The sequence below is a fragment of the Vanellus vanellus genome (assembly GCF_965231255.1).
Source record: "Vanellus vanellus genome assembly, chromosome: 1".
Taxonomy (NCBI): domain Eukaryota; kingdom Metazoa; phylum Chordata; class Aves; order Charadriiformes; family Charadriidae; genus Vanellus; species Vanellus vanellus.
The window spans coordinates 61,678,289-61,692,745 of NC_138905.1; the positions used below are offsets into that span (position 1 = coordinate 61,678,289).

Below are 14,457 nucleotides of genomic sequence, written 5' to 3' on the forward strand. Positions count from 1 at the left end.
AATGAATAAAAATCTCTTCTCAGGAATAGGGGACTTTCAAGCAAAGATTCCACATCTTTCTGTTCCTTCAGATTGTGTTGATGCAGGAGACTGGAAAAGAGCAAGAGCAATACCAGTTTTAAATGGGCTCAGAGGAAAAGAAAGGAAACTATAGACCAATCACTCTCATTTCAATCTGTAATAAATAATACAGTTTCTACACAAACGGGTAAATGTGATAATGAGAAAGTGAGATTAAGAAAATGGGTGGTCAAATTAAAAGTTAAAAAACATAAGATTATGTACATAAAGGAAAAAAAACCTAACTATATGCAAGCAGCAATAAAATTTAAGTTAGTTGTTGTTACTCAGAAAAGAGACCATGGAAGGACCTTAAATACTGTCTGTATCTCAGTTAGGACATGAGAGAGCTAGAAATGCTTCAGTAAAGGCTAAGGAAGTTGGTCAAAGCTAGTCAAAGAACAGCTTCCACATGATGGGAGAGAAATCTAGGAGTCTTCAGACTGGAAAAGAGGTCATTGGGAAGAAAATATGCCAGCAGTGTATTAAGCCATGAAAGAAAGGGGAAGGTGAATAAGGAACAATTGCTTATTCTTAATCAAAAGTTAGGGGGCAGTCTGCAAAGAGATCAGCTAGTGGGATTTGATTAAAAAATCGAGGTACTTTTACTCCATGCAGTCGGTAATTAAACTGTGGAACTGCAGATCTAGAGGGCTCTAGAAGGATGTTTTACAGAGGAAAAGTTAATCCGAAGATGTAGATACAAACTCTCTTTCAGGAAGTTTCTGAGGTGAAGGTTTCCAGAAACAGGAATGTATCCCAATGGTGTATAACAGAGTCTTGCCCTATTTTGCATATTCCTTCCGTAAGCACCTGCTCCTGCCCTTTTCGGGTAAAGGCTGTTGTCCTAAGACCTTTAAACTAAGCTAGGATTTGGCCTTGATTTGGCCTTGGCCTTGACCATTCTCGTGTTTCACCCTTGCACCCGTTGCTCTCATCATTACTTCTTTCATCTGTTGTGGCTACAGCCCTGGTGCTGATCAGACCCTTTCCCCCTGCAGTATGATCAAGAAAGTCTGTGGGAATTAGCCATGGCTAAAGGGGCACCAGGCACAAACAAGGGTCCTGGGCCTCTGAGGGTTCTTCACTCCACCCTTTACAGCCTCTTCCAGCTGCTGCCACTTTGTTATCAGCAGCTGTCTGCAGAGCTGGTGGGCAGAGGAGGGGGCACACAGTAGTTCTCATCCTGTCGCCTGTTCAGCATCATAGAATCATAGAATCATAGAATCAGTGAGGTTGGAAGGGACCTTTAAGATCATCAAGTCCAACCATTAACCTACCCTGATAAAAACACCACCACTCCTAAACCATGTCCCTAAGCAGCTCATCTACCCTTTTCTTAAACACCTCCAGGGATGGTGAATCCACCACCTCTCTGGGCAGCTTATTCCAATGTTTAATAACCCTTTCAGTGAAAAAATGCTTCCTAACATCTAATCTAAACCTGCCCTGACATAACTTGAACCCATTTCCTCTTGTCCTAGACACTTTCCCATGGTACCTTCTTCTCCAGCCATGCAGAGGACATGCGCTTCTCACCAAGGTGCTCTTTCGGTGTTTGTATGTAATACAAAACGGAAGAGATGCTGCTTAAACGTGTGAAAGATCTGATACGGGCTAGCCAAACTTCTGTAAGCTTTCACTTTTGTGAACCTGCCAACTTCCCTAGTTGTCATTAGAGTTTGTCCCTCGTTCTGCACAAATGTGTGCTTTACTCCTTTTAATAATGTAGTTTTCAGTGCTTCCAATTAATAGTGATTTTTCATGTGTGTAAGCCAGTTCTCAGGTGATCCTGTTACAGCATGGACTGCCAAGGGAATACTTATATGAGATTTGTCTTACAGAAAATGGCATTGGCGTTTGCATGCAGACAAATGGTTAAAAACATGTATGAAAGATATACATATCTCCATTTCTGGCTGCTCCCTTAAACACACTTCTGTTTGATTATACGTCATTCTGAGGCACATGCAGTTCCAAAGGAGAACTGGAAATTTAAGTGGTTGAAGTTCCCTTCAGATTCAGAGGCAGACCCTGAGCTGGCGTAAATCGGCATAGGTCTATTGTAAGCAGTGCTATATTCATTCACAGCAGCTGAGAATCTGGTTGGATATGAATTCTCTTAATAACTTTTCCTTAAACAGTTGCATGTCCATCATTTTCCACTCTGAGTTTAACTCTTTTTCAGCTGTGGGATAACTGTACTTCCCTTGCTGACCTACAGATAAGTTGTGAGGCTTAGCTAGTTACAGTAAACTATAAATTATTCAGACAATATGCTGTCTAGATGCTTCCATCTTTCAAATCATATCATAACTATTGCACACCTTTGGCTCTTTGTGTCTTACCACTAATAATACTTTAAAAATAATTATCACAATGAACTGTTTGATAGACACACTGGATTCGGTTGCAGCATTTCTTACACCACTTTGTGGAAACCACACATCAACAGTATCAAAACTGGGTTTCTGACTATGAAACGAGCAATGAAATTAGTATTAAAGACAGTTAGGATTTTCTTTTCTATCTACCTAATGCAAATGAATGTGTAATGAACGGGTTGATATCCCTGACTACTTTCAGACTGTCAGTATTCACTATAAGGGTGGGGTATTTTTATGTCCAGGACTTTAATTCAAGGAGATAAGAAAGCAGGATTTACTATTTTTTGGGCTGATGATGGTTTGGACACTGGACCAATACTTCTGCAACGGGAATGTGATGTTGGCCAAAACGATACTGTGGATGACCTCTATAACCGGTTTCTCTTCCCAGAAGGAATAAAGGCTATGGTAAGTTTAGATGTGCTAAATATCAACATTTTAAGAGGAAAAGAAAGGCATCTGGTGGAGTTTGAAAGTAAATGAAATATAGACAAGATGCATACATTTGGAAAGACAGAGGTTGTGGTGTTCAGCTGAATCCTAGACTTCAGTGGAGCTGTGCAGCTTCAGGACAGCTGAGGAGGTGGCCTCAGAATATTTGTTGCTGGCAGTGGGCAGAGCATATCCTGTTTCCACAGAAGTCAAGAAGCCAGATCTGTCTGGAATGTAGCTCTTTCCACAGATTTCTTGAATGTTTTTACAAGGTGAAACTTTTTACAGGCTCAGAGAGAGCAGAAAGTTAAGGGTGAGGTTGAAAAAAAAAAGGGGGGGATGGTGTTTTAACTTCAGAGCCCTGGTGGATTGGCTTTGGATTTTCTGTACTTGTCCTTCTTTTGTTTTGTTTTAAAATGAAGAAAAGAAAATGCATAAAAAATACTAAGCATGGCTCTTTAGAGGTTTGGTTTTTTTCTCTATATTTAAATGCAGAGAATTAACTTTTTGCAGAAAGAAAAAGGAAAGAGTTGAATGCAAAAATATAGAGCCACATTCTGGTCCTGCAGAATTTAGGCAGCTGCTATATGTTTGGTGACTAGGTACTCCCATCAAATTTCTGAGGCTATTTCTTTTGTCAAAGAAGTTTAAGCATATATGCATGTTAATCAGTGCAGCATTGGTCCCCTAGATTTTGGAAATCTTAGGTTTTAAAAGTAAACTAGTTCCCCTTTTTGCAGAAAGTCTTTTTCTGTCATTCATAAATATGACTGAGGAAAAAAGGGGAACCAAGCTAACATTAAATCTGTTACTTTTTCACTTAGGTGGAAGCTGTACATCTAATTGCTGATGGTAAGGCCCCTCGCATACCTCAGCCTAAAGAAGGGGCAACATACGAAGGGATCCAGAAAAAGGAAAATGCAGAGGTAGTGTTAAATAACACTGGTTTGTGCATATCACTAGAAAAGTTGTTATTAACTGAGATTGCAATAGTAGTGATATCAAGTTAACAAGAATTTTAACTCAGCTCTTTCCCGACCTCCTATTCCTGGGATAACTCCAAGGATGTGTGTAATGGAGCCCCAGGTTAAGTTTGTATTCCCTTTCAGCAGTTACATATATTTAGAAACTTGGTGTCCTACTTAGGATCATCTATACGCAGCTAGATGGCAGCTGCACCTTCAGTGGATTCTTAATATGTTACCATACTTTTAAATACAGTACTGAATGGAGATAGCACTCTCTGTTTACCAACAGTGCGTACTAAATTCTCTACCAGAAATAGATTTGATGTTAGCAAAAGCAAGTGTTGTCACCTTTCCTGTTAACACGAAGAAAAGAAAATACAGGTCATGTAAACAAACAACAGATAAATAAATTATTTAAACACCCATATAAGAATTATATTATATAAGCACCCCCACTGCATTAGTTGGATCTTCTTTGTAGTTTGGAAGGCCACCATAAAATGATAGTGAATGCTGCCTGTAATACATTATTTTCCTTTTCTAGAGCAGTGCAAAAGTTTTTTAAAAAAAGAAAAAGTAAAATTATTCCAACCATTCCAATCTCTTGTCCATGGTGAATGTAGTCCTTTCCACCTGAAATATTGTAGGTGATGCTTTTTATCATATTTCAATTCCTGACTTACCTTAGAAATAAATAGCTTTGCATAAGGACATCTTTATTCATCCCTTTAATATAATATAGAAGGAGCTTCCCTGGAGCAAACTAGCTTAATGTCTTTGGTGTAAAACTATTCTCATTGGCTTATAACTTGCTTCTACATATTCTTTGTGCTTAAACTAAGAAGGATGCTGGGATGATGGCTGAGTTTTGTTATTTAATAGTTATTCTGATACTTTCATTCATTTTGTACACATACAATACTGCGAAGATAAAGGAACACATTTTCACTGGTGTTACATATTAAATATACATGACATTCTTAAAATATTATTTCCTTTTTCCTCAAAGTCTTGCAGGAATTGCAAGTGGTAGCAGGGATTCCATTTACGGAAAAAAAATTATAAAGGGTTAGTAAATTATTAAAAGTATTTTAGTAAATGTTTGTAGATTTATTAAAGAACTTAGGATCCAAGCAATACAGAGATCATCTTCAGCAGAAGGTGATACCTCAGGCATACACTAATTCGTATTTATACTATGCTTATTAAAGTTGTTAATCATAATATTAATTATTTATGGATTAATACCTGGTAGCAAGGGTTATATTTTCATTATATTATTGTGAGAAGGAGAATCTTTGAAAATATATAGACCGCACAGAACACACAAGTGCTGAGCATCCCATTGGGTAGGTCTTTGATGGTTAGCCGCCTGGAGATCACTGATCTTCCTTTATTAGACCAGACCCTTTCTGCGTTCTTAAATAAATGAACGGTTGCAAGAGAAGCGGGGAGAATGTGTAATTCTTATATAGAACATTACTAACTTGATTTATACCTAACCAGAGAAGAATTAGCTGGCATGTCTTGATTTCCTAGATCTCCTGGGACCAACCTGCAGCAGCTTTGCACAATTGGATCCGAGGGCATGATAAAGTGCCTGGAGCATGGGCAACAATAGATGGCCAGGTATGCTTTGAAAACCAGAAGAATGTTCTTCTTTTCTATTCCTTCTTTTTGACCTTTTTTATTATAAAACTAAAGGTGTCTGCATACAGGTGAATACAAATGAGAGTTACGTTGGAGTAGCTCTCATTTAATGACTATATGTTTTGGCTATATCTAGAACAGGCACATAAACACATGTACAGAACACAGTAGTTTGGGTTTTTTTTTTTTAAATGATAGATACATTTAATTCAAAGAAAGATAAGAGCAATATCTTGAAAAATTTGGGCATGGTACAAAGCAGTAAGTAAGAAAGGCAGAACCAGACTGTGCCAGTCATTTTGGGAAGTAGGCATGCATTACAGTATAGTGCGACCCATGCTGTGCAGTGGGCAACATCACAGTAGTAACAGCAAAATTAAACACTGTGAGCTACTGAAATAACAAAGGTTGTTTTAAAAGAGATTTGGTCCTAGACCATTTGCAGAAATAAACATATCTCATTTCATCCAAAACCAACTACTTCCTTTCAATGTATTAAACGTACTATATATTCGATCCACATAGTACTTACATAAAATATTTTAAAAATCACATTATCTTTACTGGCTGTGATGTGCAGATTTTGTTACTTAACTATTAGCCATCTGCTAGTATGCTGCTCTAAAAGCCTGGTTCTGCCCTAAAGTCCAGGAACTGTTTTTGGGAGCCCAGAAAGAATATCAGAGAGGGGCAGCATTGCCACCCTGAGAGCAGTCAGGCTTCTGCTGGTCTCTCACTTTGGGCATGCACTGACAGAAACTGCTTCCCTTTCTGCCCTGGTTCCAGCATGCGCATTGTTACAGCTAAGCAGCTTTGCAGGATTAGGCAGCTTCCAAATTTTTACATGTCCTGGGTTGTAAAGATAGAGAAATAATGTTGTAACATGTTTTCCGTGTGTAGGTACTTATATTTTATTTATATTATATTAAAGCTTCAAAACAGTATCATTTCATTAATAGAATTTTAGAGCATGTTTAGTATCTGTGCACTTTTAATCCCATTTATTTTTAGGTGGTTACTTTTTACGGGTCATCATTACTTGATGCTTCAGTGCCTGCTGGACAAGAGCTGGCAATAAAAGGTGCTTCAAGACCTGGACTTGTAACCAAGAATGGTCTAGTCGTTTTTGGTAATGACGGAAAGATGGTAAGTGCTCACCTTGGCAAAAAAGAGTGTCAATGGAATAACTTTAGCAAGAAGTGCAAGTAGTGTGGAATTGCCAGGCTATACAAATCTTGCTGCTAATGACAGCTAATTTGCTTGGAGTTTATCAATCCTCTACCATCCTACAGAGAAGACAATGTTTTGCTTCTTACGTGATCCATATTCATTTCCAGTATGAATGTATTAATACTAGGAGAGAATCTGAAAGACAGGTAGGAGTGGCCTGTGTTAAATTACCTGCATTATAGCAGCTCTCCTGCAAGCCATTTATTTTACTATTTCAATAACCATATTAATGCCTAAAAACTCTTCACACAAGGATGTATTGGCTCCCAGATAATTTAAAATCATATCTTCTCATTTTTCAGGTACTAGTGAGAAATCTGCAGTTTGAGGATGGAAAGATGATCCCTGCATCTAAATACTTCTCTTCTGATGAAACAGCTGCCCTGGAACTTACAGAAGAGGAGAAAAAGATGGCAGAAGATATCAGGGTAATTCAATAAATGGCTTTAGACAACATCATTATTTATTTCTCATTATAGGCAAGGCATATATTTTATTTAGGCATGAAAGTTGGTTTTTGATAAAATGTACTCAAAGTATGGGGTTGAATCTTTAGTTATGGTCCTGTCAAAAACCAGGACAGTTGTTGACATTAATTCAGGTGGAACTGGGAACTCACTAGAGTACTTACGCATCACTTTAGAAAGTTTTATTTCAGATACAGTGATACAAATACAGTGATTGCAGGGCCAGTTATGATAAATATCTATGGTGAAGCTGGGAGTGAGGAAAAACAAATTGACCTTCGCCTCACAACAGCAAGGTTTTCAACACTGACAGACTTGGACAGTTCTGAAATCCTCTCTTCGCTGTGGCGTTACTCACTAGGATGTGCTCAGGTGGTCCTGTTGGACAAGCTCCAGGGAGTCTTACAACAGCAGTCCAAAAGAGAAAAGCAGCAGTTTTCTCCCTGTACCTGTGTGCGCTGTCTCTCTTCTGCCACAACCACCCACAAGGGACTGGCTGCCAGAGGGATGCAGCAACGGGGCAGCTGGAGCAGAAAGCTCTCGTAGCCCGAGAGGAACTTTGCTGCCCTCTCCTGTAATCCATTCCTCTGTAGTCAGTGTCGTGGGCTTAGCCTCATTTGTCGTTAAAGTTTTGTGCCAGGGCAAGTGAATCACAGATGTCTTCCCTTCTGCTAAGTCTGCTACAGGGTCAATAACTTTTGGCACAGGTTAGGCAGCGTGATGCAATAATATTTTAAACTGCTGCTTCAAGATTACCTTGAACGTGCTTGCCAGCAACCTAAATGGTGCCTGGAGCTATTAACTGACTGAGACAAGAGCAAAAAGAAATATAAATTCTACAGTTCATAATACTACCTGCTAACTCTGAAACCTAATTATAATAAATTGAAATATTACATTAACAGTTAATTCACTATTCATGTTAGTGGAAATCTCCATCTCATGCATGCAGCTTAAACTGCTACTGAGCTCTTCCCAGATGCCAGAAATGCCATCAATCCAGTCAATTCTCCAGCCTGTCATTGCCTCTGCTGATGATGTATTCCGTAATGCAATGGGAAGTTACTCTTTGGAGAATAAAGATCTTGAAAAAATAAGTCTGAAAATCATTAGCATTGTACTATTCAGCTTTCTTGCCTGATTAGGTGAAATTATCATGGACAAACTAATGTTTTTTGATAAGCTAATTATGCTGAAGAATTTATTGGCTAACATCAGGTCTCTAGACGGTTTGAGATGCTCTTAAAGTAATTTTCTAGCTTAGAATCCTTTGAAATAATGCATGTTGTAGGCACAGATACCATAGAAAATATGGTTTGATAAATGTTTCTTGCCACTAGAGGATTATTCATTATTGCCTCCATGATTTTTATATATTATTAGGCTATCTGGAAAGGAATTTTGAGCAATGTTGCTGTAATTGAGGATTCCACAGACTTCTTCAAATCTGGAGCATCCTCTATGCATGTTGTCAGGTAAAAAATATTCAAAATAACAAAAATTTTAAGCCAAAGTTAATGGAAACAAAGTTGTCATGGTGTTTTTAAATCAGGGTTGATCGAGTAGTGTTAAAAAAAAATCCCCGTGTATTTTCCAATACTCTAACTATTCCCTTTCCTACCTTTGAAAATGTGGTACGGTTCTGCTCCCAAAATTAGGAGATATTGACATAATCCTGCTCTTTCTATTGAAGGAAAATTCCCCTTAACTTCAGGAAAATCAGCTATATGGGGGAGCATGGTGGTGGTCAAACCTGTCTGCGTGGAGCGACAGGTATCTCAAGACAGAGGGCTGCTTGGGAAGCTGAGCAAAGAATTCCCCAGGGGGAAAGAAGAGCCTTTCACAGAAAGAATTGAGCCTATGCTTACAAGTGCACTGAGTTCATGCTGTGCTGGGTCACCTCAGTTACCTTCTTTTTGCAACTCAGATATCCCAGGCCATAGTATAAGACCAATATTTCCGTTGTTTCTTTCTTTAACAAACTGATTATTGTCCTTATTACTTACCAGCCTCATAGAGCTCTGAATGACCTCTATGTATTGGTTAGAGAAGTCCCATATACGGCTTTATCAATCACTATATGCTATTTGTAATTTATTTCCAAAAGTTTACCTAAAAGTATTGCAGAACTGACATCTTCTTTTCCGTAACATCCCCAATTAAACCAATGGATTTCAGTAAAATGCACAAATTTTGTGCCGTTGTCATCAGAGAAACACACACACACATTCACATGCATACAGACTGGTGCCCAGTTTCGATTCCTTTCAACCTTCTAATGATTCAGTTATCTGAATAATTCTTTGATTTGTAATTAAACTTATTCTTTCTTCAAAATCTTTAGAATGCTAGAAGAGATCAAACAGAAATATAGTGGTCTTCAATTACAGAACGAAGATGTGTATATGGCCACTAAGTTTGCAGACTTTATTCAAATGGCTGTCAGAAAATTCAGAGGAGAAGACAAAGAAGAAGAGTTAGTCATTGACTATGTAAGACCTTTTATTTTGCCTTTATTGCTTAGTCTTTCTTGGTTTTGGGGGGAGGGTAGACAATGCATTTTATTAGACTGCTTGATGCAGTAGGAAAAACAAACAAATATTTGGTCATACAAACTCTCCTTTTTGACTTTTTTTTTGCAACTTATATGTATTTGCATTGGGAATGGAAGTTTATATTTAATGTCACTTATAGTATTCTGGAAACCAGGAGATCGGGAACATGCAGCAGAGCAGCTCACACGTGAACAGATATTCCTATCTCCCCTGCACTCTCCTGTCCGTATGCTTCAATCAGAATGGTTCTAGACCTTCTGCTTTCCTGACGCAAACAGTGCTAGATTTTTCTGCTAAGAATCTGTTCAAAAAAATGCCTATGAAAGGATGATTCTGTGGTTTTTTTAAGTCATTAAGCAAGTCAGGATTTCTTAAATTTGGGAATTATGCATTTGCCTGAGGTCCACTAAGACCAGCTTTAACCAGGGTTTAGTATTGGTTTGAACATCGAGATCCAATGATAAAAAAAAAAAAAACAGAAATCTGCTTAACTATCTCAGAGTATGGTCATTGGCATTCAGGGAGAATACGATTTCCATTTCGTTTTACTCTTTTGTTCACTCCTAACAGCACATATACCTCCTAAAATCCATCTGGATGTTGGCTGCAGATATCAAAAGCTTGTTAAGCTACATTAAAATCTTAGTTATTAAAAATTTAAATTAATTTGTTGTTTATTTCACTCTTAGGTTTCAAAAAATGTGAACAACATGACTGTGAATATGCCATACCAGTGTTTCATAAATGGACAATTTATAAATGCTGATGATGGAAAAACATATGACACTATAAATCCAGCAGATGGATCAGTAAGTAATTCCTAAATATGATCAATACCAGTTTATTCCAGTTTCTTTGCCTGCTAAAAAATCTAAACCACTAACTGAATATTGCTAATTTCAAAACCATGCAGTACACATTGAACAACCCCTAGAAATAATTTGAAGTTTCAATTTACTTCTGTTTGTATATTCTACAGTTTCCCATTTCAGTCAAGCTGCACAGCAAAAAAAAGCTACTTCCGCTTCATTATGTCAATTTCCATACCCTGCTGTGTATCTTACTTTGATTTCATTCTTGTTTAGCTATGCAAATATAAATTGCTGAAGTTTAGTTGCTATAGAAGTATTTCTTTTAGGATATTGTACATATTTCCTGTCAGTCATCAACTTCAGTTTTTATTTTACTTTTTTTTACAAATCTGATGTCTTAGGGCAAGTGTGACTTTAAAATGTCCCTTTAAATTCCCAGTAAGAAAAATTACTTTTCAATAGGAAAATAAATACATACAGTTGCACTTCAGTCCTGAACTACTGAATCTTGGTTGAGCAACTCCTAACTATGAATTATAAATAAGAGAAGTGATTCTTATGTTCATGTAATTGCCATTTAATTCTGGAGTAAATCAGTTCTGCTGAAATCAATGCCACAAATTTAGCTATCGTCAGAAGTCAGACTCTGGTAATTTTCCTGAAACTCATTATGGAATGGAATAAAAGTTATAAAAATTCTGTATTAGGATTTACAATGTATGTATTTATAGAACACAATCATCATAAAATATGGTGGTTTATGGTAACAGAAGCTGCTTTCCTAAGAAATGGAACATGTGGGAGTCGTTTCAGCATGTTTCGATATTAAATCATAATAGCACATATAAAGACTTCCAACTTTTGTATTATCACATTGATTTTACATATGGAAAGAGAGTGTGAAATCCAGTGGAACAATGCGCCTTGCCTGTGAAGAAGGAAAAAGATCTAGGAATCTGAGTCCCTGCAGTGAAATTCGGTCACCTCGGTTGTGTCTGACCTTTCTGCAGCCTGACTCACCCGCGACAACTGCTGGGGTTGAGGATACTAAGTATTTGATTATATGCAGTCAAGAAGTTTCGGAGGAAGGACTAACACTCTGCCTGTCTCTCAGTCTGAGCTAACACAATGCTACCTTTGGACAGATAATAGCCAGTGTATCTTCTGCTTCATTGGCTGATGTTGACAAGGCAGTGGCAGCAGCAAAGGAGGCATTTGAAAATGGTGAATGGGGAAGAATGAATGCAAGGGAAAGAGGGCGACTCATGTACAGGTACGTAAAAGGCAGCTTGTGTTTGTTTCAGTTTCTTCGAGTCTTGTTTTTTGTTCCTCTGAAGAATCGTTGCGTAGTTTTCTGAATATGATGCCCATTCATAATCCCACTGTCAGAGATAACAGACTAGTCATCTTTTCATCCCCTAATTTACTTCGGTGTACTGGCCTCAGATCTTAGTTGGATAACCTTTCTTGCGGCAGAAAAAAATCTTCTGATCTCTCACTGCCGCCATTTTTTTTATTATTAATTATGAATGGAAACAATGAATTTGAGGAAGCCATCTTTTAAATACTTAACGGCTTCGGTTAATCTATATGACTTTTGTTGCAAGGATTGAAAATTCCCTTGTAAAGTCCAAACCCTTCTGTATAAATGAGGCTCGGTTTTCAAAGGCAGAGTCTACCTAGGTTGGGTAGGCTGGGACTTTTGACCTTGCTAAGCCTGCCTGCATCTGCAGTCCATACAGTAAACATACAGCCACGTTGCCACTAATTTTGAAACAGACTGTAACTGATGCTAGATTTTTTGGGATCATATCCCAGCATACTTCTTACCTGGCTGAAGACCCACTCTAGGAGATGTGTTATGGTCTGTTGTGGAAGAATGGTCCTGTGTAGAAATTCTCTAAGCTGAATCCTACCTTTTTCTGACGCATTTCCAGTTCTCTTTTGTAACTGTTTCACTGTGTCAATCCTAGATAATGCCTCGTTCTCATTTTGGCTGTGTTATTACTGTTTCAGAAGATAAAGGTTTTGCTGAATGAATGGTAATTTAATGGTGGGTTTTGATCCTTGAAGGGCAAGAGTTGATCTTGGAAAGATGATCACGTTAGCTAGATATTGTGAGAGCGATACAGGAGGCAGCTAATAAAAGCCCAATTACTATGGATTCTCCATATGCAGCATGATGCTTCTGGTGCCTGACAGCAAGCACAGGGAGGACAGTGTCTTGCAAACTTGGGATGACTAGATGCTCCAGAGCTTCCCTTTGAAGGAAACCTCTTTCATGGAGCTATATGAAGAGCTTTCACTGCTTTTTCAGTTCTAGGACATCCAAATGAATGAGTAGAGATAGGCAATGAAGCAGATTGCTACTCCTGAATGCTCCGGATTCACATTTAGCTAATATGATGATGGCAAATCAATTGTCAGCAGAGAGGACGTGTATTGGGCAAATTCTGTTCCTGTTCAGTAGACGGAAAGCTACTAGTTACTGTGCTTGACAGTAGATGCCTTTAAGCAAGTTAGGATCTTGAACAGACCTGAAACTTCCAGGCCCAAGGAACTCAGGAAGGAGCAGATCCTCTGTATTGAACACCTTTCTTCTACAGGGTGTAGTTGGATGTCCTGGCTAAGTCAATTGTGCTGAGAATACTGCACATTTATCTATAGCGAAGAGAAGGAATTTTTTTCACCTTCAGAAAAAAACATCTTCAATAGTGTGCCCATGCCCACTGCTATATTAAGCCTTTATTGTGCTGTGGCAGGGCGTTAGCCCTGGGCGTCAGAATACACAGCAGAAGAAGGATCAGTTGCACAGTGAGCAGCTGCAGGATGGTGGAGGCTATGCATTTGGATGGCAAGGCAAAATAACAGTCTGTGAGCAGGGGTGGGTCACTGCTCTCTGCGTAACATCTGTGAGGATTTGGAAAATGAAGATCCATCTGATTCAGAGGTTTGGAATACGCAACTAGGAGATGACCCTGTCCTCGTAATGGTTTAGCCTAGCAAGACGGAAAGGAGTAGGGAATCCATTGCATGTCTGTGCTCTGGCACCTAAGGAAGAAGCAGGGGGAAATGTGATGCTGCACGTGGGATACATGGGTCTGTGTCCTGCTGTAGTGTATGCAGCAGATCATTTCTTATCACATTAATATAGCTGTAAGACTTTTTACTTTGTTGAATGCTTTGGATGTAAATTCCCCTCCCCTCTTTTACCATATCCTTATGAACCATGTAGATGTAATTGAAAATAAAAAAGTATTAAAAAATGCCACACGTTTTACAAGACATTGCAGGCATCTTAGCAAAAGAGACTGAAAGCAAAACTGAAAAATCTGCTCATTTCATAAAGTATATGACCAGGCCTTGGAAAAAGGCCTGCAGGACTCTAAAAAGTTGAGTAGTCATCACAACAGAAAATGGGCAAGTCAGAACTCATATTAAAATTACATACAGTTGATCTCTTTAATTGCACATGTGCACAGATTCAAAGCATGTACAAACTTGGGTTTAATTTGTATTAGGAATGTAGAGTGCGTGAGAACCCAGTTTGACTCTGCCCCGAAGAGAAATGTTTAAGGTCTTAGAACTACTGTTCTGTGTTTTACGCTTGCAAGATTTGCAAGCATAACCATGTTAGGCATATGGAATATGTAATTCCCCTACACTGCATAGATTATTCCTGGATTAAATTCTTCTCTGCTTTGGTGACTGGCTCTCTAGGATAGCTATACCAGAGTGTTTATGTTGCAAACCGTTCCCAGTATGAATGAAGGCTCTCCCTGGTCCACCTTAATTCAAACAAGGTCCCCTTTTCTCTGGCCTCTGTTCAGATTAGAGGTTTTGAGTGTTGAAACAAAGAGAAAGTTCATACCATTAAAGCCCCTACTGTTTACTTT

At 38.4% G+C, this 14,457-nt stretch overlaps 1 protein-coding gene across 1 annotated transcript in view; it reads left to right on the plus strand.

Moving 5' to 3' along the window:
- The window catches only part of ALDH1L2 (aldehyde dehydrogenase 1 family member L2), a gene marked incomplete at both ends in the record, with an annotated part of 34,920 nt that overhangs the window by 9,790 nt on the left and 10,673 nt on the right, over window positions 1–14,457 (plus strand). The window contains 9 exon segments of the mRNA XM_082490584.1: window positions 2,690–2,855; window positions 3,704–3,805; window positions 5,387–5,476; window positions 6,509–6,643; window positions 7,030–7,155; window positions 8,578–8,669; window positions 9,539–9,686; window positions 10,439–10,558; window positions 11,707–11,834. Of these exon segments, the coding sequence (XP_082346710.1) occupies window positions 2,690–2,855; window positions 3,704–3,805; window positions 5,387–5,476; window positions 6,509–6,643; window positions 7,030–7,155; window positions 8,578–8,669; window positions 9,539–9,686; window positions 10,439–10,558; window positions 11,707–11,834 (1,107 nt within the window).